The sequence below is a fragment of the Penicillium arizonense genome (genome assembly GCF_001773325.1).
Source record: "Penicillium arizonense strain CBS 141311 chromosome Unknown PENARI_contig001, whole genome shotgun sequence".
Classification (NCBI taxonomy): domain Eukaryota; kingdom Fungi; phylum Ascomycota; class Eurotiomycetes; order Eurotiales; family Aspergillaceae; genus Penicillium; species Penicillium arizonense.
The window spans coordinates 2,377,969-2,400,604 of NW_019173278.1; the positions used below are offsets into that span (position 1 = coordinate 2,377,969).

The following is a 22,636-nucleotide window of genomic DNA, read 5'->3' on the forward strand; positions in this document are numbered from 1 at the left end:
AGCGGTGACACTGAAGATGTATCGTGATAATTCCGTGGATTTTGACCTGTAGAGGTTGGGAATAGGAAAGATGAAAGGGTACAGAGAGTTAAGTGTTGACACTGAAATATAAGAGAAAGAGCCCTTCACGTGCCCGCAGCTGTCTGTAATATACTTTTCGCCACTGATTAGGCCTGTGATGGGCTGGACACCTTTGAAAATGGTCAGAAATTGGTAATCTGGATAGTCCATTCTCTTTCATATCTTTTCATCTCTTTTGAAAGTACTAGAAACCCTCTAAATTGGTGCAAGTCAAGTGGGCGATCATTGCGGGCAGATTGTCTCACATTTTCCGAAGTGGCATTACCCGTGCCCGTTGCGCCCCTTGTCAACAACAGCCCCGCGGAACCCTCTCCCACCCACAACACCTTACCCTCTCGCCCTCGCTCTTTACCCTCAGCCATCATGGACGGGGACGAGCTGATCGCCTCGGTCGCCCACAAGATCGAGCGGGAGAAGGCCCTTATCACCGCTGCCAGTAACATGCGGCAGTCGACCGACAACCCCCTCGTGCAACAGAGAGTCGACGCCAACATCCGCGATGGCCGCAAGAATATCGCCTACCTGGAGGAGAAGATGAGAGAGCTGCAGATTCGTCACATGCAGCAGGATGGTGGTTCGCCCAGCCAGCGTCACCCGCACGGAGGCCCGGCTCCCCCACCAAAGGATTACCCCGGATACTCTGGCGAAGGCGACTATGGCGATGGCCGCAACTACCCCCAGGGTGGTTCTGGCTCGATGCCCTCCGGCGCTCCATTCCCAGACCCCCGACCTTTCGCCCCGATCCCGAAGGCCAGGCCCAATTACACAAAGCTAGGTACGTCGGATCGTGATCCGAGATGCAGATTTAACCCCCTCAAAAATGTTGCGTTGAGCTTAAAATTGTTCGGAATGCTGACATGAATGGATATGTCTCAGATCTTATCAAGTATGACACTGCATACCTCGGGCCGAAGATTCAACTCATGCTGTCCCAACTGGAGTTCAAGTTGAGTGTTGAGAAACAATACAAGGCTGGTATCGAGAAGATGGTGCGCTTATACCAGGACGAGGGCGACCGAAAGAGTCGTGCCGATGCCGAGGGCCGTCGCATTGAGAGCAACCAAAAGATTCAGCTATTGAAGCAAGCGCTGAAGCGATATGAGGATCTTCATGTCGACATTGACCCTACCGCCGATTCACCAGATGGTACGCAAAACACTGCTAGCCTGGGAATAATGATGGCTCCGACGTACTGACTAGTGGCACAGATGAGAGTTTAAGCAGCCCGAACATGCGCAAGCCGCTGACAGGTCTTTTAACAATGCGCATCCACGCGGTCAAGGATGTGGACCACGCCGCCAGTTCGCGATTTTCTCGAGGCCCGGAGACATATGTCGTCGTCAAAGTAGAAGACACGGTCAAGGGGAAAACCAAAGCGACACGTAACGATAGATGGTTGGACGAATCATTCTCCATGGATATTGACAAGGCCAACGAGATCGAGTTGACCGTTTACGACAAGTCGGGAGATCGCCCCACACCCATCGGTATGCTTTGGGTGCGAATTTCCGACATTGCAGAGGAAATGCGTCGCAAGAAGATCGAGACGGAACTCAACGCATCTGGCTGGGTATCTGCCGATAAGATGGCAGATGGCGGATCGCCTCGACATGATCATCCTGGATCCCCTCAGGGCTCTTCCCATGGCCCCGGCTCTGGACGACCGGGTACCTCAGGCCATGGCGGACACCATGGTGGGGAGGTTTCGAATGTCCCTCCCACTGTGATGATCGATTCATGGTTTGCTCTGGAACCCGTTGGACGGATTCAGCTCCAGATGAGCTTCGGTAAGACGAGTTTCATCCGCCAAGTCGTTTTCATATACTAATTTTGGACAGCCAAACAATTGAAGGACCGCCGTCCCTTTGACATCGGTCTTAATCGTCAAGGTGCCGTGCGCCAAAAGAAGGAAGAGGTCCACGAGAAGCAAGGTCACAAGTTCGTCACGCAGCAATTCTACAACATTATGCGCTGTGCGCTTTGTGGAGAATTCCTCAAGTATGCCGCAGGCATGCAATGTGCGGATTGCAAGTATACCTGTCACAAAAAGTGCTATTCCAAGGTTGTCACCAAGTGTATCAGCAAGGCCAACTACGAGACCGATCCGGACGAAGAGAAAATCAACCACCGCATCCCCCATCGTTTCGAAGGCTTCTCCAACATCTCCGCCAACTGGTGTTGCCACTGTGGTTATTTGCTGCCCTTTGGGCGCAAAAATGCCAAGCGATGCTCTGGTAGGCATATCACGAGGATGCATCTTGTGCTTGGTATATACTAATTGTTTTACATAGAGTGCGATCTCACATGTCACGCTCACTGCACTCACCTTGTGCCCGATTTCTGTGGCATGTCGATGGAAGCGGCCAACCAAATTCTAGAAACATTGATTCGCGCCAAGAATCACAACAAGTCTGCTTCTGTCAGTTCCGGTCTTAGCAACCGCACCCTTCGACCAAGCGGTCCGCCGCAGCCCCCTCAAGACAATGCTGCCCTCTCCTATCCCCAGAAACCAATGGAAGGCCCCTACGGGGCTATTCCAAGACAACCCTCTGCTGAAGCGGTAAGCGCGGCCACTAACTCCTTCGTGACACCACAGTCACCAACAGCTTCTGCACAGGCCGCACAGCGCCAACAGTTGCCTCCCAAATCTCCTACGGGACCTGCCGCCGCCGCCGCTGCCGCCGCCGCCGCTACTGGGATGCGTAGCCCCCAGCAAACACCAAGTATGCATAACCTATCTCTTTAATTGGGATTATTGTATTGATACTTGGATCACAGCTGAAATGAACCGTCCTATGCCGCCTCAAGCACCCCAGCAGCCCCAACATGCCCACTATGACCCATCTGCTTATGCCAACTTCCCGCAGCAGCCTCCACCCCAAGCCATGCAAAAGGTTCAGCCTTCGCCTTATCAGATGGCACCGCCGCCGCAGCCTATGCAACAGCAGCAGATCCCCCAACAAGTTGCACCGCCTACTAAGGATGATGCTGCTCTAACACAGGCCAAGGCTCGCATTGGATTGGATCACTTCAACTTCCTTGCTGTTCTCGGAAAGGGTAACTTCGGAAAGGTCATGCTGGCTGAAACCAAGAGCACCCGCAAGCTATATGCCATCAAGGTACTGAAGAAGGAATTCATCATAGAAAACGATGAAGTAGAGAGCACCAAGTCCGAAAAGCGTGTGTTCTTGATTGCAAACAAAGAACGTCACCCCTTCCTTCTCAACTTGCATGCCTGTTTCCAGACCGAAACCCGTGTCTACTTCGTCATGGAGTACATCAGTGGTGGTGATCTCATGTTGCACATTCAGCGTGGCCAATTCGGTCTTAAGAGGGCACAGTATGTATTGTTCTGGGTAAAGGTCAAGATTTGCAAATGCTGACTCGGTTCACCTAGATTCTACGCTGCCGAGGTCTGCTTGGCGCTTAAGTACTTCCACGAGAACGGTGTCATTTACCGTGACTTGAAGCTTGACAACATTCTTCTGACCCTGGACGGTCACATTAAGATTGCTGATTATGGTCTCTGTAAGGAGAACATGTGGTACGGTTGCACGACCAGCACGTTCTGTGGTACTCCCGAATTCATGGGTCCCGAGGTACGTATTACCGAACTCAGTGTCTTTAAGAACCGATCAACTGACCTTTTCTAGATTCTACTGGACAAGAAGTATGGACGGGCTGTCGATTGGTGGGCATTCGGTGTCCTCATCTACCAGATGCTCTTGCAGCAATCTCCGTTCCGCGGTGAAGATGAAGATGAGATCTACGATGCCATTCTCGCTGACGAGCCTCTCTATCCCATCCACATGCCCCGTGACTCCGTGTCGATCCTCCAGAAGCTGTTGACTCGCGAGCCTGAGTTGCGTCTCGGTTCTGGTCCCACTGATGCCCAGGAAGTCATGTCCCATGCTTTCTTCCGCAACATCAACTGGGATGACATCTACCACAAGCGGGTCCCTCCGCCGTTCATCCCCACAATCAGCAGCCCCACTGATACCAGCAACTTCGACCAGGAGTTCACTAGTGTGACTCCCGTCTTGACACCTGTGCAATCTGGTAAGACTTCTCTTCTTTGATCTGAATATGAGCCATAACTGACTGTTTAATTTAGTGCTTTCCCAAGCCATGCAGGAAGAGTTCCGTGGCTTCTCCTACACTGCCGACTTTGCCTGATCTGGTCATGACCACTATGATTATTGTTCACTTGGATCCCTGTCAAGATTCGTTGATGGAGGGGTTTAATGCCGACACGGCCGGTTTCTTCAGGGCGCCGCGGGTCACCCGCCCTTCCCAGCACTTCTTGCTCTTCAAATTGCTCCAACATACCCAATTGCAGTTTCGTTTTAAGTGCCGGTGTGGACGCCGGTCCGCTTGATATGCTTTGTTCGGATACCATGGCTAATGAAACCTCCAGGTTGCTTGCGTCAATTTTCCTTTCCATGCCTACCTAAATTGCTTGCTCTATTCTTTCTTTCCTTTTCTGTCAAGTTATTTTTCAGTTCCAATGTGTTTCTTTTCCGACTGGTCGGGTTTATGACTCTATTTTATGTCGGGCACTCAATGTCCAAAAAGGAGGGGGGGTGGACTTCGAGGAGTTTCAGTCCAAGGAGTATGAGAAATGATGATGTTGAAGATCTATGAAGATGGTGTAGGACCTGGAGCCGCGCTTTATGCATATTATGTTCTAACGGCTGCACGTATGGAGATGCAAATACGATATCCATCCTGACTGCGATGTGTTCATATAGTTTGTAGTTCAACTCTGTTTACTTGTTCCAAACAAAACAGAAAGCATAGCTCCTCCCTCAACTCCCCATCTTTCCACCACTTTTATTTACTTTTTCTCCATGCTTTCGTTCCATCTCTTTTCTCATCTCTCTTTTCTTCTACACGTTCTCGTGTTTACTCCACTGCCCTTCCAACTTCCGTTCTTTGTTCTCAAAATAGACTTCCTTTGTCAAAATGTTCGTAATATCACGACTCAAGCGCCTGCTTCGCCGACGCCCTCGAGTCCTGAGTCCCGTGAATACCGTGCCCTCGAGCAACAAAGAGAGCCCACCCCCGGTCCACAAGAAGGGATCGTCTTCGAACTACAAAGAGGCATCGTCTTCGAACTACAAAGAGACCTCGTCTTCGGGCAACAAAGAAACTCCGCGCACGCCCAGACCAAAACTGCGATTCAATCGAGCCCGCGTCGAACGATGGACCAGGCAGCTGACCGAGTCTCTGGGCGAGTCCCCTGTCAACAACAGCCGGCCAGAAGTTGACAATATCAACTACCACATCGACTTTCCTGGAAGCTCGGAAACCGGATCTCTCCCATCGTGCTGGGGAGAACTTTGGACTCACGATCCTGAAATCAGACGTTTCTTGTGGGAAGACGCGACTCCTATTGAACGGGTCGATCATAACTTCCGGATCTTTCATCATACGCCTGTTTACGGCCCTGACCCTATTACTCTACCTTCTCCTGCTTCTGCCTATCATTCTCCCGCTTCTTCGCCCTCCCCTTCTTCTCCTTCTCTTGCATCACTAACCTTGCTACACCTGGCGGCGGTTTCTCCCCACACGCCTTCTCCAACCCTAAGCCATCTCATGGAGCCAGAAAGCTCCTCTTCCCTGGCAACTGTGCCTTCGACCATGGTTGAGTTTGATAATGAAGGGAAACTGGTAAGTTTGATGCTTTTATTCCGTCATCTTTCTTTCACTTTTAACTCACTTACCTCTCCTTCCTCGCCTCCCTACCCTCATGTGCCAATCGCTCACTTTCATAACAGGTTACCTCTGCCCAGGAACGGACTTCGTCAGTCGAGGATACGGAACCTGAGCCACCAGCTGAGCGAGTTCAGAAACGGACCTCGCCAACCGACGACGACCTGAAGCCTGAGAAACCAATTAAGCGAGTCAAGCAACTTGACTTCTCGGGCCTCGACAAGAAGCGCAAGCGATCTGAGGACCTCGACGTCGACACAGTCGGCGATACAGAAGCAGACCTCAGTGACTCGGATTATAGCAACTTCACTCCGAGTGAGTCCTCCTCTCCCGTCTCAAGCGAGGAGGACCCGCCACCATCACCAACCCCGAAGCGTGGGAAGAAAAATCCTCTTGACCCTTCATTCAGGGATCCTGCCCCTCGACGCAAGAACAACAAAAGGAGGAAGAAGGGTTCAGAAGACACGGAATACACTGACCATGACAGTGAGGACGATATTTCTTTCGTTCCGAAGTATGAACGCAATCAACTCCTGGACATTCATCCCAAGAGGAGAGGAAAGGCTCAACTTGAGCCAGAAAATCTTCCTATCAATCCTGACTTGGGACCACAGGAACAAGCACTTGCCGCTCAGCTTCATGCTTGTTCCAAGAAGGCCTCGATACCTCGACACTGGCAAAAGGATTTCATGACCTTGCCGGAGAAGTTGTTCTTTGCCGCGGATAATGACAAGCACGAAGAAGGCGATTTTGTCCTTGGGGCTCACAAAAGCTCCGAGTTCTATGCAATCCGAGCGTTCCAGGGACTATTGCAGGTTTGCGGCCATGTGAGAGATTTCTGCAATGTCCTTCGTTCCCCGCCTGAGCCTTTCATCAAGAAGACAATCGAGAAGTACCTTCGCTGGGCAGTGACAGATGCTGGACTCGTGGTAGAACCTTGCAATATCCCTATGCACGTCGTTTACACCAAAACGGACAAAGAAGACTCGCAGGAAGCCATCACCAAGTTCTACAAGAAGCTGCAGATCAGAGCGAATGACTTCAAGAGATATGTCCTTCTCACGCCAGCCCGCGACAAATTCTGGCCAACTCTAATAGGTTTCTTTGTCACTGGGCCTATTGTTTCTGTGGTCACTCTTGACACCACCCCTCAGCCTTCAGACGCCAATCCACCGTCTGAAGACAAAAGTGCTAAGCCTCTAGGCAAAGAAGACTCTTCGGAAATCAACCTTCTCATGTACATGGACCTTTCAGATATGAATCGCGATGTCTGGGGTGCCATGTTTCTCGCAATCCTCATTGGACATGTCAGGAATACGATGGTCAAGCTGGCTAGCAACTACAAATCCGCGTGGGTGGCGCAATGCCCTGATCCATATGGAGATTCTGGCTATTTCTCAGATCGGGACCAGTAAGGTGGTTCCCGGGGCAGTCTGGGGATCTCAGCTTCCTTGACTGCGTCTGCCATGCGACAGCAGTCCCAGGTTCACTACCCAATATCTTTCATGATTTGGCTTGTACTCTATGTCAATTGGAATGTCGCCATTTAGCGCATTCAAATGCCGAAGAATGGCGTGCTTAGGCTAAGTGTTAGTGTTTGCCTGCGTGGATGATAGGTCTACCGGGGCTGCACGGCAGTGGAGCACGTTGCTGCTATGGGGCGATCGGTTCCACGATGCGACCGGGATGCAAGGATTGATTTGTTATTTCGGTCGTCCATCTCATGCAAATGAGAACTGGTTTTTCTCTTCTTCGACCTCCCCTTAATACTCTCGAGGAACCATCGTTCGGGGTTGAAGGGAACATATTGTGTTGAACGGAAAGCACGGAGATCGCCCTAAAAACTCTTCCACGATGGTCTCGGAAAACCAGCATAGGGCCACAGAATCCTCCCCCTTGTTGCATGACGTCGACCCTGAAGCAGCGGACAGGGCGAAAAAGTCAGGATGGCAGCAAGAATTGAAGATTATCTCGCGATACACCGCTCCGCTGATGGTTGCGCTCTTGCTTCAACATGCATTGACCGGATCCAGCATTTTCATGGTGGGCCATCTGGGGAAACGGGAAATCGGGGCTGTGAGCTTGGCCAACATGACCGCCCAAATCACCGGATACTTCGTCTTCCAAGGTCTTGCAACATGTCTTGATACTTTATGCCCGCAGGCATATGGCTCGGGAAACCCTAGAATGGTCGGCCTGCATGTTCAACGACTGACCCTCTTCATGCTCGTCCTCACGATCCCAATCGGAGCCATATGGTACAATGCCGATCGTATCTTTATGTTGATTCTCCCAGCTGAATCTCACGAAACTGCTGTTCTCGCGGGATTGTATCTCAAAATCGCCATCGCAGGAGCTCCTGGCTATGCCTGCTTTGAGTCCGGAAAGCGGTTCTTCCAAGCGCAGGGCTTATTCAGTGCTAGTCTGGTGGTTCTTTTGGTCTGCTCTACGCTCAACATTTTCATGGGCTGGCTGTTTGTTTGGGTACGTGGTGCTATATTACTCCTCTAGTCCTTTTACTAACTGTTCTTCTCCAGAAACTCCAGTGGGGCTTCATCGGGGCCCCAATTGCAGTCGCTATTGCTAACAGTCTTCTTCCAATCTTCCTCGCACTCTACGTCATCTTCATTAAAGGATCAGAGTGCTGGCACCCTATCTCTGCCGAAGTCTGGCGCGGCTGGGGTCCAATGTTGAACCTCGCCATCCCAAGTTGGTTGATGATTGAAGCTGAGGTCCTCGCTTGGGAATTCATGACTCTCATTTCCTCTCAACTGGGCCCAACTGAACTCGCTGCCCAAGCTGCCCTCTCAACACTATCCGACTTCGCATTCCAAGTCTCCTTTTCCATCGCTATCGCTGGTGGTACGCATATAGCTTATCTGGTAGGATCCGGTCTTATCAACCGTGCGACAAGAGCAGCTCAAGTTTTGGTTTTCGCCTCCCTTGGTGCTGGTTTGGCGAATATGCTTGTAGTCCTCGCTCTGCGAGGAGTGATCCCTGGCCTGTTCAGTGATATTGGCGAAGTTTGGCATTTGATCTATTTCCTGCTTCCGTTGGGTGCTGTGGTTCAAATTCCGGATGCCGTGGCTACCTCTCTGAACAGCTTGCTGCGCGCTGTTGGGCGACCGGATTTGGGCAGCTATGTGCAACTGTCAATCTATTACCTCGTAGGATTGCCATTGGGCATCGTTTTTGCATTTTGGTTGAATTGGAGCATCTTTGGGCTCTGGTGTGGAATTTTAATTGGACAGTCAATCATTGTGGCGATCGAGGGCTTTTACTTCTGGAAGATGGCTGACTGGGCGAAGGCATCCAGAGAAGCGGTGGAGCGTATGGAATGACAAGTATCAAGCATGGGCATAAGGGATGTGATCATGATAACGTAGCCTTGAAATACCCCAATGAAAAGTGCCTAGCGGCAAAATGTTTTAGTACAATGAACTCAACTGTCTTGTCGACGTTGTTCCTAAACTGTGCTGTTTGTATACTTGACATTGTCATGTGACCCGGCCCACTGTTGACGCTATTCCCAACACGCACGCTTCAGAAACAGCTGCACCACTCCAATCGCCCACGATGGATGCCGCCGAGGATCGAGACGTAAAGCTCCAACGCGCATCCGGCGATTTAGTGGCCGAGTTTTCAGCAAAGCTCCCTTCGCTCTTGTGGAGATCACAAAATGGAACACCCCTCCGCACCCCACGCAAATGGGCGCAAGTAACCAAGACAGAGAAACTTGTCAGCCTTGTAAGATCCCCTAACCACGAAATAAACCTCTATCAATCCCTGTTGCATATTTACTGATACTTCTTGCAGCTTGAGCCGTTCCAAGAGTGGCCTCAACTCCTAGATCCTCACTTGCAGAAGCTGCTGTCCCCTTTAGTGGACGCTTTCCTGGCATACCTGATAAAGCATCGCGGCCAGTATGGCACTATTTCACCGCGCCGATCTCAGGTTGGAGCTCTGTATCCGCTCCCAAGAGCTATCTGCAGACTCTTGTATACATTCTGCAAAGTTCGCGGCGTCAAGGTTATCAGCAGGTTTCTAAACAATGAGCCTAAATACCTTGAATCGATGCTGCGGGCTTTTATTGAATGGGATTATGTGCAGCCGTCAAACACTGAGGAATTTATTGACTCTGAGCCGCAACGGTTGATTTGGGAAGAGCGTTATATGATGCTCGTCTGGCTTTCTCATCTTCTGCTTGCTCCGTTTGACCTTTCTTCGCTGTCGTCGGATGATATCCCCGTGCCTTATGACAATTTACAACATCTGAACTGGTTGCCTGCTGAGATGCCGATGGTTGCGAGATCTCTTCTTTCTTTGTCGTTGCATTATATCAGTGCATCCGGTAAAGAACGAGAGGCTGCGACGGCTCTCTTGGCTCGATTGTCGTTGCGTGGAGATATGCAAGCCCTTGGGGTTCTCACCGGTCTCACTAAGTGGGCGTTTGCGACTATCCAGCCCTCGGATGGGGTTGAGCCGCCCTCTGTCTATGCTTGCATTGGTGTTCTCACGTTCATTGCCCGTCTGAGCGCATCAGGCCATGTGGACGATCTTGCTCCTTTGATAAATTATATCTTCCATCAGACCCTCAGTGTATCCCAAGGACAGTCTGCGATATCCGCAACTATCCAAGCTTCGGCTTTGGCTAGGAAGATTGTCGTCAAGATTCTTCGCAATATCACAGTCATGGCTTTGTCTCTGAGTGAGCGAGGGGATGGCCGCATTACGGATGATGTGTTATCTACCGTTTTGGAAGATGCGATTGATCATTTCTTGGTCTCCCTGGCCGACAAAGATACTCCTGTGCGATTTGCGGCGAGTAAAGCACTCAGCATCATCACCTTGAAACTGGATCCAGAAATGGGGACTGAAGTCATCGAGGCGGTCATTGGATCGCTTGGAGAAAACATCCTCTATGAGAAGGACGATGGTTCTCTGATGACACCGTTTGAGGCCCGGAAATTTGGAACTCACACTCTCAAACGCAATCTCAGCGCTGTTGATGCCCAACGATGGCAAGGACTAATCCTGACATTATCACATTTGCTTTTCCGCCGTGCACCTCCAATTCACCAGCTTCCAGAGATCCTCCAGTCCCTTGTATCTGGTTTATGCTTTGAGCAGAGATCATCTACTGGTAGTTCTGTGGGCACTGGTGTGCGAGACGCTGCCTGCTTTGGTGTATGGGCTTTGTCCCGGAAGTATACGACTCCAGAGCTCCTGGCACTTCAATCACAGATAGTGGCCTCACCAGCCGGTCAGAAAGAGGTTGATGTCCTGCAGAAACTGGCTGTGGAGCTTGTCTGTGCGGCTTGTGTTGATCCATCTGGGAACATCCGTCGCGGCTCTTCTGCTGCTCTGCAGGAATTGATTGGCCGTCATCCCAATACCATCGCCGAAGGCATTCCGCTTGTGCAGGTGGTCGACTATCATGCTGTCGCTCGTCGCTCTCGCGCTATGATAGATGTTGCGAAAGCAACGGCGTCTCTAGATCAGATCTACTGGAGTCCTCTGCTGGATGCTTTGATGGGTTGGAGAGGCATTGGCTCGCCAGATGCGGAATCTAGAAGACACGCGGCGAAATCTATTGGAACACTGAGCACCCAGGAGGTATACAGGACTATGCAGTTAGTCCTGGATCGTTTACTGCAGAGGTTCTCTAGCACATCTCGCAGTGATGTTGAATCACGGCACGGATGTCTGTTGTCGATTGCTGCTACAGTGGATGCGTTCACTTCTCACTGGGAGACTTCGGTTGAGACAAGAGATACCCAGGAAGCTAAGGAGGTGTCCTCTCGAGTGGCCAATGCCTGGGAGATCTTCGGTTCTTCATCAGGTCCTACAGACGACGACTTGACATTCCAGACGTCACGTCCTGAGCTGACAGCAGAGGCATCATCGTGCTTAATTTCCTCTCTGTCCCGATCTACCATCACGATGAAACTAGCGCATCCTTGCGAAAAGCTTCTCGATCGCACACTCCAAATCTTATCCATTTGTGCATCCCGGAGTGATGATACCTCTATCGAAACGTCTTCAACTGCTTTGTCGCAATTATTCCCTCTTCTGTCGAGAGCGAAGCGAGAAGAAACGGTCCGAATTTGGTTCTCCCATCTTCATACGTCATGGAGAATGCCAACTGGTCGCGGCCAAATCTTGGCTCTCGGTGCGGTGTTCAAACAGCTAGAAGGACAAAGTGATCTCCAGGAAGACATTGTCACTGAGCTACTTCGTTACACCGGGAAAGAAGAACTCATTGAAAAAAGAGTGGCTGCTGTAAAATGCCTGGCTACTAGCATCCTGCCATACATGGGTATGCTAATCTCTCTGATGTTGGCTTTTTGGTCGCCAGAACTAACAACATCTTAGGTACGATTGATACAGTTGCGGCCAACTTCATTGAGTTCTTGAATGATTACACCACAGACCGAAGAGGTGACATTGGATCTCTCATCCGAGTGGAAGCAATCCAAGCAGCAGGTATCCTTTTACAAAGAGAACCAGGCTCGAAATCACGCTCTCCCTTAGTCCAGAATCTAGTCGGTAATCTTTGCCGTCTTGCATCCGAGAAGCTGGACAAGGTCAGACTCCAGGCATGGCTTTGCCTACAAGGATTCTGGGAGTCAGCGGAAGATATGCCTCCGCTTGAAACGTAATCTACCAACCTGATCATATTTGGAAATATTTACTGACTGAATATAGGAAATTCGAACACTTCAGCCACGTTTCGTCGCAGGTGTACTTTGCCCAGCTACTAACCTTGCAGAGCATTGACTGGATTCGTCTTCCACTGCTGCAGGGATTTGCTACCTCTGCTATCTCAGGAGCGGAAGGTCTTGTACGAGCATCTCGCTCGGCTTTGACCCAGTTCCTTAACAATCAATTACAGCCGCAGCGACGGGAAATCCTGATGGCTTTCTTACAAGATATCTCTACGGTGTTGAGTGACAATATCCAAGATGATCGCTTTGCCATTCCTGCTGTTGAATTCGTCGCTTTCTTGATTGATAGCTATATCCCCGTTATCCCGGAAGGCACAGATCCAAGGTCCGTCCCCCAATTCCGCGTTGCTTATATTTTAGCATCATTTTCTAACATACAGCGTCTAATTCAGTTTCCGCAAACTCTTTATCCTTATCCAAAAATCACATCTGAGATCGGCCAATATGGCTCGATTGGAAGCCGCCGTCAAAGCATATGCTGCATTAACAAGAATCGACTCCATGCGAGCTGATGTTCTAAAGAAGATGTCAGGACTGCTCTTGCATCCGTTCCCTAGAGTATTTACACCTACACTCTTTTTCTTCTGATCGTTGATGTGCTAACCTACTGGTTTATCTATTAGATACGGTCAAGTGCTGCAGAGTATCTGTTTGTGGTAACAGACACCGAAATTACCAAGTTCGAGGACTGGTCTGCTCCGCCTAAGGAATTAAAGCCGCAGGTTGAGAGCCTGCGGACTGTGCTTGCTCAACAAGCTTAAAATAAATGAATAATGAGGACCGATTTGGTATTGGAACATGACATTGCTATACAGTTGATTGTAAATCCCATTCTTGAAATGTAGTACACATCCCATAGAATACATGATACTTGATAAATATCCCGTCATCCCTATTAACGTCGCTTGGTCTAAGGCACTTACAGGGCTAAACCCATCAAAGAGTATACCGAATAAAGAAAGGATATCGTATCTATCACCCACTATACTATACCTTCAGGATTGGGCTATGCAGAATGAGGATTTGGAATGGATGCCCGAGGATCATACCGGTGTTAACTTTGTAATTACCCGAGTGTCTTGACTATACTTGATCTACATTGATCTACATAGGCAATCTATCAAGCTTTGGCCGTCAAAGTCCGCATATTTTCTTCCTTGCAATCACCCATATAGGTTTGTGTTTCTAACTCTGTGGAAATTGACCAATGATCTCCCGTATCAGTCGCAGGGTCTCATCAATCTGATTCAGGAACGGTCCGCAGTGACTAGACGCGATTTCCTTGACAATCCACGGTTTCTGCGTGGCAGCCATCATACCGAATTGCGCCTCTTTCGGCACCGCACGATCCTCGGTCGTGACAATAAAGGCCAAACGCCCCTGGAAAGCCTCGTCCGCCCAGGCCGGATGTGGCTGAGGCGAATTGAAGGGCAAGGTGGCATGCGGTTTCAGCTCTGTCACCATGGACTGGGCCAACGCCGAGTCAACATCCGCGGCAAAGTTGGCGATAGAGTCATCTGCGATATTGAGATTCGCTGATGGCTAGAACGAGTTAGACAATGATTGCTCCTAGCAGTTGAGGGTCCTACCTGATCGACTAAAATCCAAGGGGGCAGGTTTCCGCCCATCAGGCCAGCACAGCTGGAGCCTTCGGCAACGACGAACGCCCCCAGAAACAACAATCCGACAACGCCGCCCGCTTTGCCATCTTGAGTCCGCTGTGACTTGGCTAGTCCGGTAGCCGCCGCCGCTCCAGGCATTCCAGCGTAAGAATGCATAAAGAGCAGGACATCTTTGCCCTCATCTTCCACCAGGGGGCGGAGAATGGCGCCAATGGCATCGGTATCGGCTTGACAATCGATGCCGTATGGTTCCTTGGGATCTAAAGAGGGATAGCCAGCGTAGCGGACATCGTAGCCGACTCCCGTGAGAGCTTGGAGGAAAGGCCGATAAAATAGCTGAGTGAGCCAAGCACCGGGAACAAATAAGATAGTGGTCATAATGTTTGAGAGAGTATAAATGTTTTGGGGAATGGAGGACCAGCAGATCCAAGCCCAATATACATTAATATACATTACACTACTCGACAATAGCGACGCTACCACTATCGCTACCGAGCTGTTTCATTTCCATTTGCAGGGGTTCGCCAGCCGTGCATATAGTGCATGCATAGACCTGGCTAAGTCGTGGTAGTCATGATTGGACATGGCGACAAGAAATTGAGCATGGGTCCGGGGCCGGAAGATGAATATCAGCCGGCGTAATCAAGTATCCTGGGGGGTTTCAACTATGCAATAGGCCATATTAAAAGCCAGCCTCCATGGTTTCTTTGTTCTACATGAGCCTTAATTCTGTACTATGGATCTCACCCCTCCACCCGGCATAGATCTCAATGCGTCCCATCAGTCTCGGCTGTATGAGACTTATTCCTTCACCTATGTATGTTCTAGCGGTAATCATCGTAGCACTGCGGCTGTACTGTCGATTGGGTGTCTCCAAGGCTGGATTATGGTGGGATGACTATATCATCTGTGTTGCGCTGGTATGGATTCTCATTTTCCACCTGGATATTTACATAGCAGGGATCTTGTTTTTTTGTGACCCTAATGCTGATCCTAGATAGGCTATGGCTACGGGCAACTTCATCGACATGATAATCTGGATCCATCGTGGTGTCGGCACCCATATCTATAAATGGGGGATACTGGGTGTATCGCACTTCTATATCAACCTATTTGTCTGCGAGATTTTATATACCCTCTCTTTCTGTTTGACGAAGTACTCGGTCCTGCTATTTTTCTGGCGTATCTTCAGCAGCTCCAACATACATATTCCAATCTATATCCTGGCATCCGTGATCACGGCGTGGGGACTTGGTGTGGTACTCGAAGCCTGCTCTCCCCCGAGGTAGTTTAATCTAACAGTCTGTCTAATGATCCTAGATCCTGACAACCGTTTTCCAATGCGTGCCTATCCAGACTCTTTGGGATTGCTCCATTAAATCGCACTGTGGTGTGGACATCAACAGCTTTTTCATCGGGAACGCAGTCCCGAATATCATCGCAGACTTCACCCTGTTGATTCTGCCCTTACCGTATGTGTGGAGGATCCAGCGAAACACAGTCGCAAAGATTGCGCTAACTTGTGCTTTTGCAGTGGGAGGCTTCTACGTATCCACCATTGTGTGCCGATTCGGATAAATGCTAATTGGAGCAGTATTTGCATCATGTCAATTCTCCGATTGGTGGTCATGTTGGAATCATATAAAACCCCATCTTAAGATGTTACGTGAGTCTTCATTGGGCCTTCCACGTGGACAGCCGTGGAGACTAATATTGGCATTGTGTCTGGTAAGTTTCTTTTTCTTTTCTTGTGACAATAAGCGATGCTGATGGAAATCCAAAGCTTGTCTACCCTCCCTTCGACCCCTGCTGAGCTTTACCTCTCGGAAAATCTAGTCGCAAAGATACCGATGATGACGACACACATCAGCTTTCCAGCTATTATGGACCCTCGTTGGCATCGGCCAAGAGTTCCCCTGCTGACTACGAAATTCATATGGCTGGTATTGAAGTGACGACGAGCGAGGATGTAGACACTTACCCGAGGAATATTGGGAGTAGGGTTTTGTCAAGTAGGAGTTCCTCTGAGCCTGCCTTCTGAATAGATCTTTGAAAATCAAAAGTATTCGTGGTTTGATTCTAGTGTCATACTATGCATAGACATGTAAACGTATATGTATTCGAGAATATATCCCCATTCCATTGTACACTGCCATCTCTCTCACAGATTGTCTCTACTCACTGTCGACACTAAGAATAATCAGTAATCTAGAGCCCAGTAGTAATAATGAAATAGAAATACACTCACGCACCCAGTCGATACCCAGCAAAGAAGTCAAAAATGTACTCAGTAGCATTGAACACGTACCTGCCGAGTGGACACTGACTAGCCAGACGGTCATAGTCATCATTGCCAACAGTGCTAGGCCAACAATGACCATTCTCGCCCTCACGATAATGTTGCACAATACCTGACTTGCCACCACAATCCCAAGAAGCATGCTTAACAAACGGGTTCTCAAAGGCCGTCTCATTCCTAGCCCACCGAGCCTTCTCAGCACAACCATTCCGATTCGCCCAGCCTTGCAGGATATCAATGACCGGCAATTTTGGAATACTTTTCGTGTTCCCATCAATAGGCGCAGTGGTATCTGTCGTGCCATGGAACTCAAGGAAAGGATATCCCTCCTCACGCTCAGCGGGCGCACAAGGACCCACACCTTCAATGTCGTCGGTGTCATACCATGCACCACTGACAGCTGCGAAGGCAGCAAATCGGCTTCCGACGGTGGCATTGCAGGCGATTACGCCGGTGAAACCACCGCCATTTGACTTGCCCGCTGAGTAAACTCTGCTCGTGTCGACGCAGAGCTTCTCCTCCATGTGGGTTAGGAGATCGTTTGTGAAATCCAGATCATTGGGGCGTGACGTGTCTGCGTTTGGATTGGAGAGCCAGTATCCATTCTTGCTGTCTGGGTAGATGGCGATTCCGTTGGGGTTGAATTTTGGGTTGGAGAATTGTGAGAGGTCTTCCTCTTCTAGCATGTCGCGGCTGGCGCCGTGGAAGGAGAAGTAGAGTGCTGTTGGCGTGTTTTTCTCATAGTTAGCTGGGATGTACAGTCGGTATTGGCGGTCTGAGCCTGGAAGTTTGAGGCTTGTGCTTGTTCCTGGGGTTGGGAATTTGGAGGGTATATTTTTGTTGCAGCCTGCCGATTGGGCGGTGCTGATGCTGGCCAGGGCTGTAAGGGACAAGAGGAATGCGATCTGCATCGCGGTGGTTGGTGGTTGGTGGTTTGGCTAAGTGTGTGGAGGGGGATGCTGCTTGAGGAATATGTCGGCTGATTTATATGGAAGTACGGGGTACCAAGGCAGAGAACAGAGCCCCAGTAAACTGCGGAAACAATTAACGAACGAGATCTCGGTTCTTAGACGAGATCCTCGATCACAAACAATGTTCCTCAGTCCAAACGTGACCCCTAAGATGGGTGTCCATATAGTTGGTCTAAAGCCACACCCCCCTAAGACATTCGACATGGCTCATTCGTTAGCGGCTTTTTAGCTTAAGTTATCTCTGCCTTCAATGTATTCTACTGCAGCGGTTTGCTTAAAGTTAATCATATTAAATTGTACACAACCCTACCCGACTATATAGGATCCTATAACTGCCTATGAAGAACCCCCAATGCGCCCAAATCACTCTCGAAAAATGCTTCTCAATCCTGTTTCTAGCAAATGCACAATCCAAGGTACCTGTAAGCGGGCCGAGAACGGCCCGCAATAGCCCCGGCATGCTGTACTTCTGTGGCTATACGTACTTGATTTCCTCTGCCGGGTGGGGCTTTCCTATCTTAGCTGCCCAGGAATATAAGCTGTGAATTGTGGAATTTCATGATTGGCGCCCGTTTACATCGATGCCTATCGGGCGAAGCAGGTGGCGAAGCACAGAGAGAACCTAAAAACAGTACAGCCAAGATTCAGCCGCACTAACTGAAAGGGCCCTGGAGCCTAAACTCCAGTTCCTATCTTCCAGTTCTCTTTCCTTCCACAATCTCTTTCATAAGGCTTAGCGGATCTTCTGCGTCTGTTTCCGCCGAGTCCTTTAAAGCTCACCCTTCTGAAATATCGGTAGTTTTCCAGCGCTGCCTATTTTCTGTATCACCGTGTTTCATCATGCGGTCGTTCACACCTTATATCTGAGCCTGCTCGGAGCCACGACGGCTGTGTTTGCTACCCGTACAACCGACACAAATGCCGTATCTTTGACCGAGGAGACATTTTACGATTTCATGGAGGAGCATGACTTGGTTTTGGCTAATTTCTACGCACCGTGGTGTCGATACTCCAAAATGTTGGCCCCTAAGTTTGAGGCTGCGGCTGCGGAGCTGAAAAATGACAAGATTCCCCTGGTCAAGGTGGACTGCACACGGGAGGGAAGACTATGTGACGACTTTGACATTCGTGCATATCCTACTTTGAAGGTATTCCGTGGCCTCGAGTCTCATGAACCATACGATGGCAGTCAGCAAACAGAATCGTATGTAACCCACAACTAAAACGACACCTTTAGGACATTTGCTAACTCCTTGGGCAGGATTATCTCTTATATGATTGACGAGTCGATTTCAACTGGGGCCGGGGCGTTGTATTATCAATCCTATGATTAAACTAGCACCATAGACCCGTGGACTCAATCTAATTCTGGTTTACTTTTTGACATTCAAAGGGCATTTACGGTCGGCGATAGTGGCTCAGACCACTGATTACAGAATTCCAAACCAGTGGGGAGAGCATAAAATATTCAGTATTCGCATATACGTAGCGCCCACTATGCTACACATCACTTCAGACAGGGTGAGAGTCGGGTGAGTCTCTTGGCATCTGCACCCAGCCATGTCAGAGGGTTGTTGATTGGTTAGTTCCTGGTGTGGTTCTGTCTGTGTCGTGATAGCGAAATCGGCTTTCGAAGACTTAACGCATCCAAGCCGAGATCTCGTGTTCTGGCTATGCCATCGCAGATGTGGTCACTGATATACTTCTCCTGCTGTTCCCCGTACCGTTGGTATGGCAGCTGCAGCTCACAATCTCCAAGAAGATCTGTGTGCTTCTGGTGTTCTTACTAGGCTCGCTATCAACTGCTATTGGTATCACGCGAATGGTGGTATTGTTATACTTCACCTATGGTATGCTTCATATCAGCCCGCAAGAGTGATGGATTACTAAATATTCTCCAGGGACTTCTGATGGATATCGTGATCTGTTAGATACTATTCCGACTGCACTCATATGGAGTCTCACAGAAGCTTCTGTCACGATAATTGCTTCCTGTTTACCATCCATTCGTCCACTTGTTCATCGGTCTTCTGCGAGTGAGGTACGGGGTCAATCCTCAACGAAATCTCTCCATCATTCACGACCGAAGGGTACCGAGGACGTGATTAAACAACCCGCACTTGAAGCGTTTGACAGGATTGATGACCGCCAATCCCCTTGACACGGAAGTTGAAGAGGGTATAGAATGTGAATGCGGGAGATATTGATCTACGAATTTGACAATTAACGATGTATGAATTTATATACCGGAATAAATTTAATTTACAAGATTTGCAACAAAGCCTAGTAAAAAAAATAAGAAACCGGGAGAGAGAAATTAAAAAAAGGGAAAAAAGAAATGTGCATCATCCGTGAATCGAACACGGGCCTCGTCGATGGCAACGACGAATTCTACCACTAGACCAATGATGCTACTAGTGTAAAAGAATATCACACTAGTGCCTTATGTCCCAAAACTCCCCCTCAACCTCATCTCTCACCCACCTCTGGTCAAGCGGAAGCTCAACATCGCCGTCTCCCAGAGCTCCAACTGTCGCAACAATGGCGACCGTCTCTGCAGCTGGCATTCCTGCCAATTCAACGTGAGTACTCATTCATCATCTGCCAAGATCCATGCTAACCACTGTTCGCAGAGTATATGTGCGCATCTTGTCCCTCCCCTGCTAATCAGCGTTCCGGTCCCGCTTGAGCACTCACATACTAACGGCTTTGCGAAATGATTAGGTCAAGAATCTAGATGAGAGAATCAAGCTTGAGCAGTTGAAAGAGGCTTTGGAGGAGATTTTTTCGGAATATGGCACCATTCTAGAAATCATCGCAAAGAGGAATCTCAAGGCAAAGGGCCAGGCCTTTGTCGTCTTTGACAACGTCGTCTCCGCTACCCGCGCTATTGAGGAAATCAATGGCTTCGACATCTTCGATAAGCCTATGGTCTTGGATTACGCAAAGACAAGAAGTGATGCGACGGTCCAGCGCGAAGGCGGCAGCGACGAGCTAGAGGCTCACAAGCGCAGGCGCATGGCCGAGAAAGGTGTGTTAAATGGACTTCCCGATCGGTATGGAATGTACAAGCCGATGCTAACTACGAGTGTTCTACAGAGCGGAAACAAGCCCAAGAAGCGCTCGAAGCACAGAAGAAACTCAAGCGTCCCGCCGCCGCCGCCGAATCCACACGCCCAGCCAAGACAACCAAGGGAGCTGGTCTCAAGCCGACCTCCGGTGCCACGACTGCAGTCGTTCCGGACGAGTACCTACCACCCAACAAGATTCTGTTCTTGCGGGAGTTGCCCGACGAGGCGAGCGAGGAGGGCCTGTCTGCTGTCTTTGGTCGTTTCGAAGGATTCCAGGAAGTCAGAATGGTGCCCGGCCGAAAGGGAATTGCTTTCGTCGAGTACGAGACCGAGGCAGGAGCAATCAGCGCGAAGGAGGCTACGTCTGGCATGCCCATGGGCGAGCAGGGCAAGCCGATTCGCGTCACTTACCAGCGTCAATAGTCGCTGGCATGTTGCATCATACAAAATATCCCTGTCTCGTTCTTTTTGGCGTTTGGAAGGTCTCGTCTTAAACGTGTGTATTAGGAATACGGAGAGCATTAACCCGACTCTCTTGCTGTCGCAATGCATCAAGGTTGTGTATCACATGGAATTCAATACTTCCTAAGTAGATGAACAGGAAGCCAGAGGGCTAAAGAGTATGAGCGTACAAAGCAGTGCATGTCACTGCTGAAAAAGATGGAAGCCAACGAGGAAAGAGTATCTGTAAGAAGCACAATAGAAGGAAGCCCAGGGCCTAGAAAATGACATCGTTGTCTTCCTGCTCTCCTAGAACATCCGTCGTCTCTTCCTCTACTTGAACCGTGGAATTCTTTTCCGGGTTTGTTGCCTGCTGCGCCGCTGCCTTTTCACGAGCTGCAAGGATCTCTGCATCTGCAGCAGCGACGTCCCTCTGCTTCTTGTTCGAGACCTTCTTGAGACGATAGAACTCTTCACGGTCCAATTCGTCGAGTTCGGAGTTGATGTCTTTGGAAGTTAGCCAGTGAATTCCAAGCGAAGTAGATGGCACAAACATTTGATGGTATTCTCAGTTCGGGGAATGATAACATGCTCGCTGTGATAGATTAGTATCAAACAGCAGGCCAACTTGAACCTAAAATGATTCGGATCTTACATCGCATTTACTATAGGAGAATTATTAGTCTATAAGCCGTGACGGTTCATAGGCATGTAACTTACCTCGTCGGTTGACAACCTTGATAACCTCATCCAGAATCAAGAAGGCAGTCTGTCGCAATTAGTGAGCGATACCCCGGTCTATCGCATAGTCCCATCCATACCTGTAAACTTGCCAGTTCCACCAACGTCTCCACAGCCCGTGCATATGTCTCCCGGCAGCGCTGGATCTGCTGCCCACCCTTGCCCAGACCGGTCAGACCAAAGTCATTGACACCCTCCTGTGTATAGCTTTCGAATTGCGGCAGGAAGACACCGGAGACGTTCTCGTGCTTCGCTCGCACGCGGAAACGGGCCTGCTTGGCTGACTCCTGGATCTGGTATCCAATATCGCCTCCAACGGCGTAGCTCACTTCAGCGAGGGAGAAGGCTGCAATTTGCATGACCCGGCCCATCTTTTGCTTGGCCTCATCGATGCGTCGTGTGATTTCTGTGAAGGATTATTAGCGTCTATGTAAGGCGGGGGAACGGGAATGTGTCGGTACCGCATACCTCGGAAACGTCTGTTCAAAGAGATCGACGGTCAGTATACAGCCAGACGGACAGGAAGAACAGACATCACGCACTTTGTTAAAGCTTCACTCTTTCTCTTCAGCAAGCTATGTCCAATCTCCGCCCCTTTCAGCTTGCTCTTCATCAACCCCAGTGACTGGCGAGTCGGGAATACTGCCTCTCGGCCCTAGAGAACTGTCAGATAGAATGATTGAAAGCTTCAATCCCATGTAGACTTACTACGGCACCCGACATGACTGTATCTCAGCACAAAGCACAATAGAGACCTTGTTGTTCGGCTGGCATAATGCGGCCACCTTGATATGACGCTGATAAAGAGCTTCACCGCCCGCCAGATACAGACACTCCACGTGACTGGCATACGACTACATCCGTCTCAATGGTTTTCCATCCAGACGCGCAAAGCAAGCAGCCTCCTATTCATGCGCCCTACCTCTATGCTGACACGTTGAGACCGTGTAATTGGATCCCGCTCGAC

General features: G+C 49.7%; 9 protein-coding genes across 9 annotated transcripts; 6 read left to right on the top strand and 3 right to left on the bottom strand.

Moving 5' to 3' along the window:
- Window positions 1–444: 444 nt before the first annotated feature.
- pkcA (protein kinase c) lies at window positions 445–4,257 on the top strand (the record flags this gene model as incomplete). The annotated part of the gene is made up of 10 exons (XM_022627038.1): window positions 445–856; window positions 958–1,227; window positions 1,290–1,868; window positions 1,920–2,315; window positions 2,373–2,641; window positions 2,678–2,804; window positions 2,860–3,421; window positions 3,479–3,680; window positions 3,735–4,140; window positions 4,196–4,257. The coding sequence occupies 10 exons, from the start codon at window positions 445–447 to the stop codon at window positions 4,255–4,257; spliced, it is 3,285 nt and encodes a 1,094-aa protein (XP_022493810.1).
- A 789-nt stretch (window positions 4,258–5,046) lies between these two features.
- Window positions 5,047–7,211, top strand: PENARI_c001G11982 (uncharacterized protein; the record flags this gene model as incomplete). Its single annotated transcript, XM_022627076.1, has 2 exons — window positions 5,047–5,754; window positions 5,862–7,211. 2 exons carry the CDS (start codon window positions 5,047–5,049, stop codon window positions 7,209–7,211), a joined length of 2,058 nt encoding a protein of 685 aa, XP_022493279.1.
- Window positions 7,212–7,650: 439 nt separating this feature from the next.
- PENARI_c001G09307 (MATE family efflux transporter) lies at window positions 7,651–9,137 on the top strand (the record flags this gene model as incomplete). Its single annotated transcript, XM_022626856.1, has 2 exons — window positions 7,651–8,280; window positions 8,334–9,137. 2 exons carry the CDS (start codon window positions 7,651–7,653, stop codon window positions 9,135–9,137), a joined length of 1,434 nt encoding a protein of 477 aa, XP_022493391.1.
- A 235-nt stretch (window positions 9,138–9,372) lies between these two features.
- PENARI_c001G00519 (tubulin-specific chaperone D) lies at window positions 9,373–13,285 on the top strand (the record flags this gene model as incomplete). The annotated part of the gene is made up of 6 exons (XM_022626158.1): window positions 9,373–9,543; window positions 9,613–12,115; window positions 12,172–12,454; window positions 12,505–12,849; window positions 12,917–13,082; window positions 13,148–13,285. 6 exons carry the CDS (start codon window positions 9,373–9,375, stop codon window positions 13,283–13,285), a joined length of 3,606 nt encoding a protein of 1,201 aa, XP_022493906.1.
- Window positions 13,286–13,709: 424 nt separating this feature from the next.
- Window positions 13,710–14,524, bottom strand: PENARI_c001G10833 (alpha/beta hydrolase; the record flags this gene model as incomplete). The annotated part of the gene is made up of 2 exons (XM_022626978.1): window positions 13,710–14,066; window positions 14,114–14,524. 2 exons carry the CDS (start codon window positions 14,522–14,524, stop codon window positions 13,710–13,712), a joined length of 768 nt encoding a protein of 255 aa, XP_022493725.1.
- Window positions 14,525–16,320: 1,796 nt separating this feature from the next.
- Window positions 16,321–17,356, bottom strand: PENARI_c001G02282 (CE1 family esterase; the record flags this gene model as incomplete). The annotated part of the gene is made up of 2 exons (XM_022626294.1): window positions 16,321–16,336; window positions 16,395–17,356. The coding sequence occupies 2 exons, from the start codon at window positions 17,354–17,356 to the stop codon at window positions 16,321–16,323; spliced, it is 978 nt and encodes a 325-aa protein (XP_022493297.1).
- A 1,076-nt stretch (window positions 17,357–18,432) lies between these two features.
- On the top strand, window positions 18,433–18,750 carry PENARI_c001G09420 (uncharacterized protein; the record flags this gene model as incomplete). Its single annotated transcript, XM_022626867.1, has 2 exons — window positions 18,433–18,620; window positions 18,678–18,750. The coding sequence occupies 2 exons, from the start codon at window positions 18,433–18,435 to the stop codon at window positions 18,748–18,750; spliced, it is 261 nt and encodes an 86-aa protein (XP_022493934.1).
- Window positions 18,751–19,957: 1,207 nt separating this feature from the next.
- On the top strand, window positions 19,958–20,910 carry PENARI_c001G00067 (U1A/U2B'/SNF family RNA-binding protein; the record flags this gene model as incomplete). Its single annotated transcript, XM_022626115.1, has 4 exons — window positions 19,958–19,998; window positions 20,050–20,056; window positions 20,141–20,447; window positions 20,516–20,910. 4 exons carry the CDS (start codon window positions 19,958–19,960, stop codon window positions 20,908–20,910), a joined length of 750 nt encoding a protein of 249 aa, XP_022493876.1.
- A 295-nt stretch (window positions 20,911–21,205) lies between these two features.
- On the bottom strand, window positions 21,206–22,392 carry PENARI_c001G12101 (H(+)-transporting V1 sector ATPase subunit D; the record flags this gene model as incomplete). Its single annotated transcript, XM_022627082.1, has 8 exons — window positions 21,206–21,435; window positions 21,483–21,523; window positions 21,584–21,593; window positions 21,649–21,697; window positions 21,750–22,075; window positions 22,138–22,148; window positions 22,212–22,324; window positions 22,378–22,392. 8 exons carry the CDS (start codon window positions 22,390–22,392, stop codon window positions 21,206–21,208), a joined length of 795 nt encoding a protein of 264 aa, XP_022493429.1.
- Window positions 22,393–22,636: the final 244 nt, after the last annotated feature.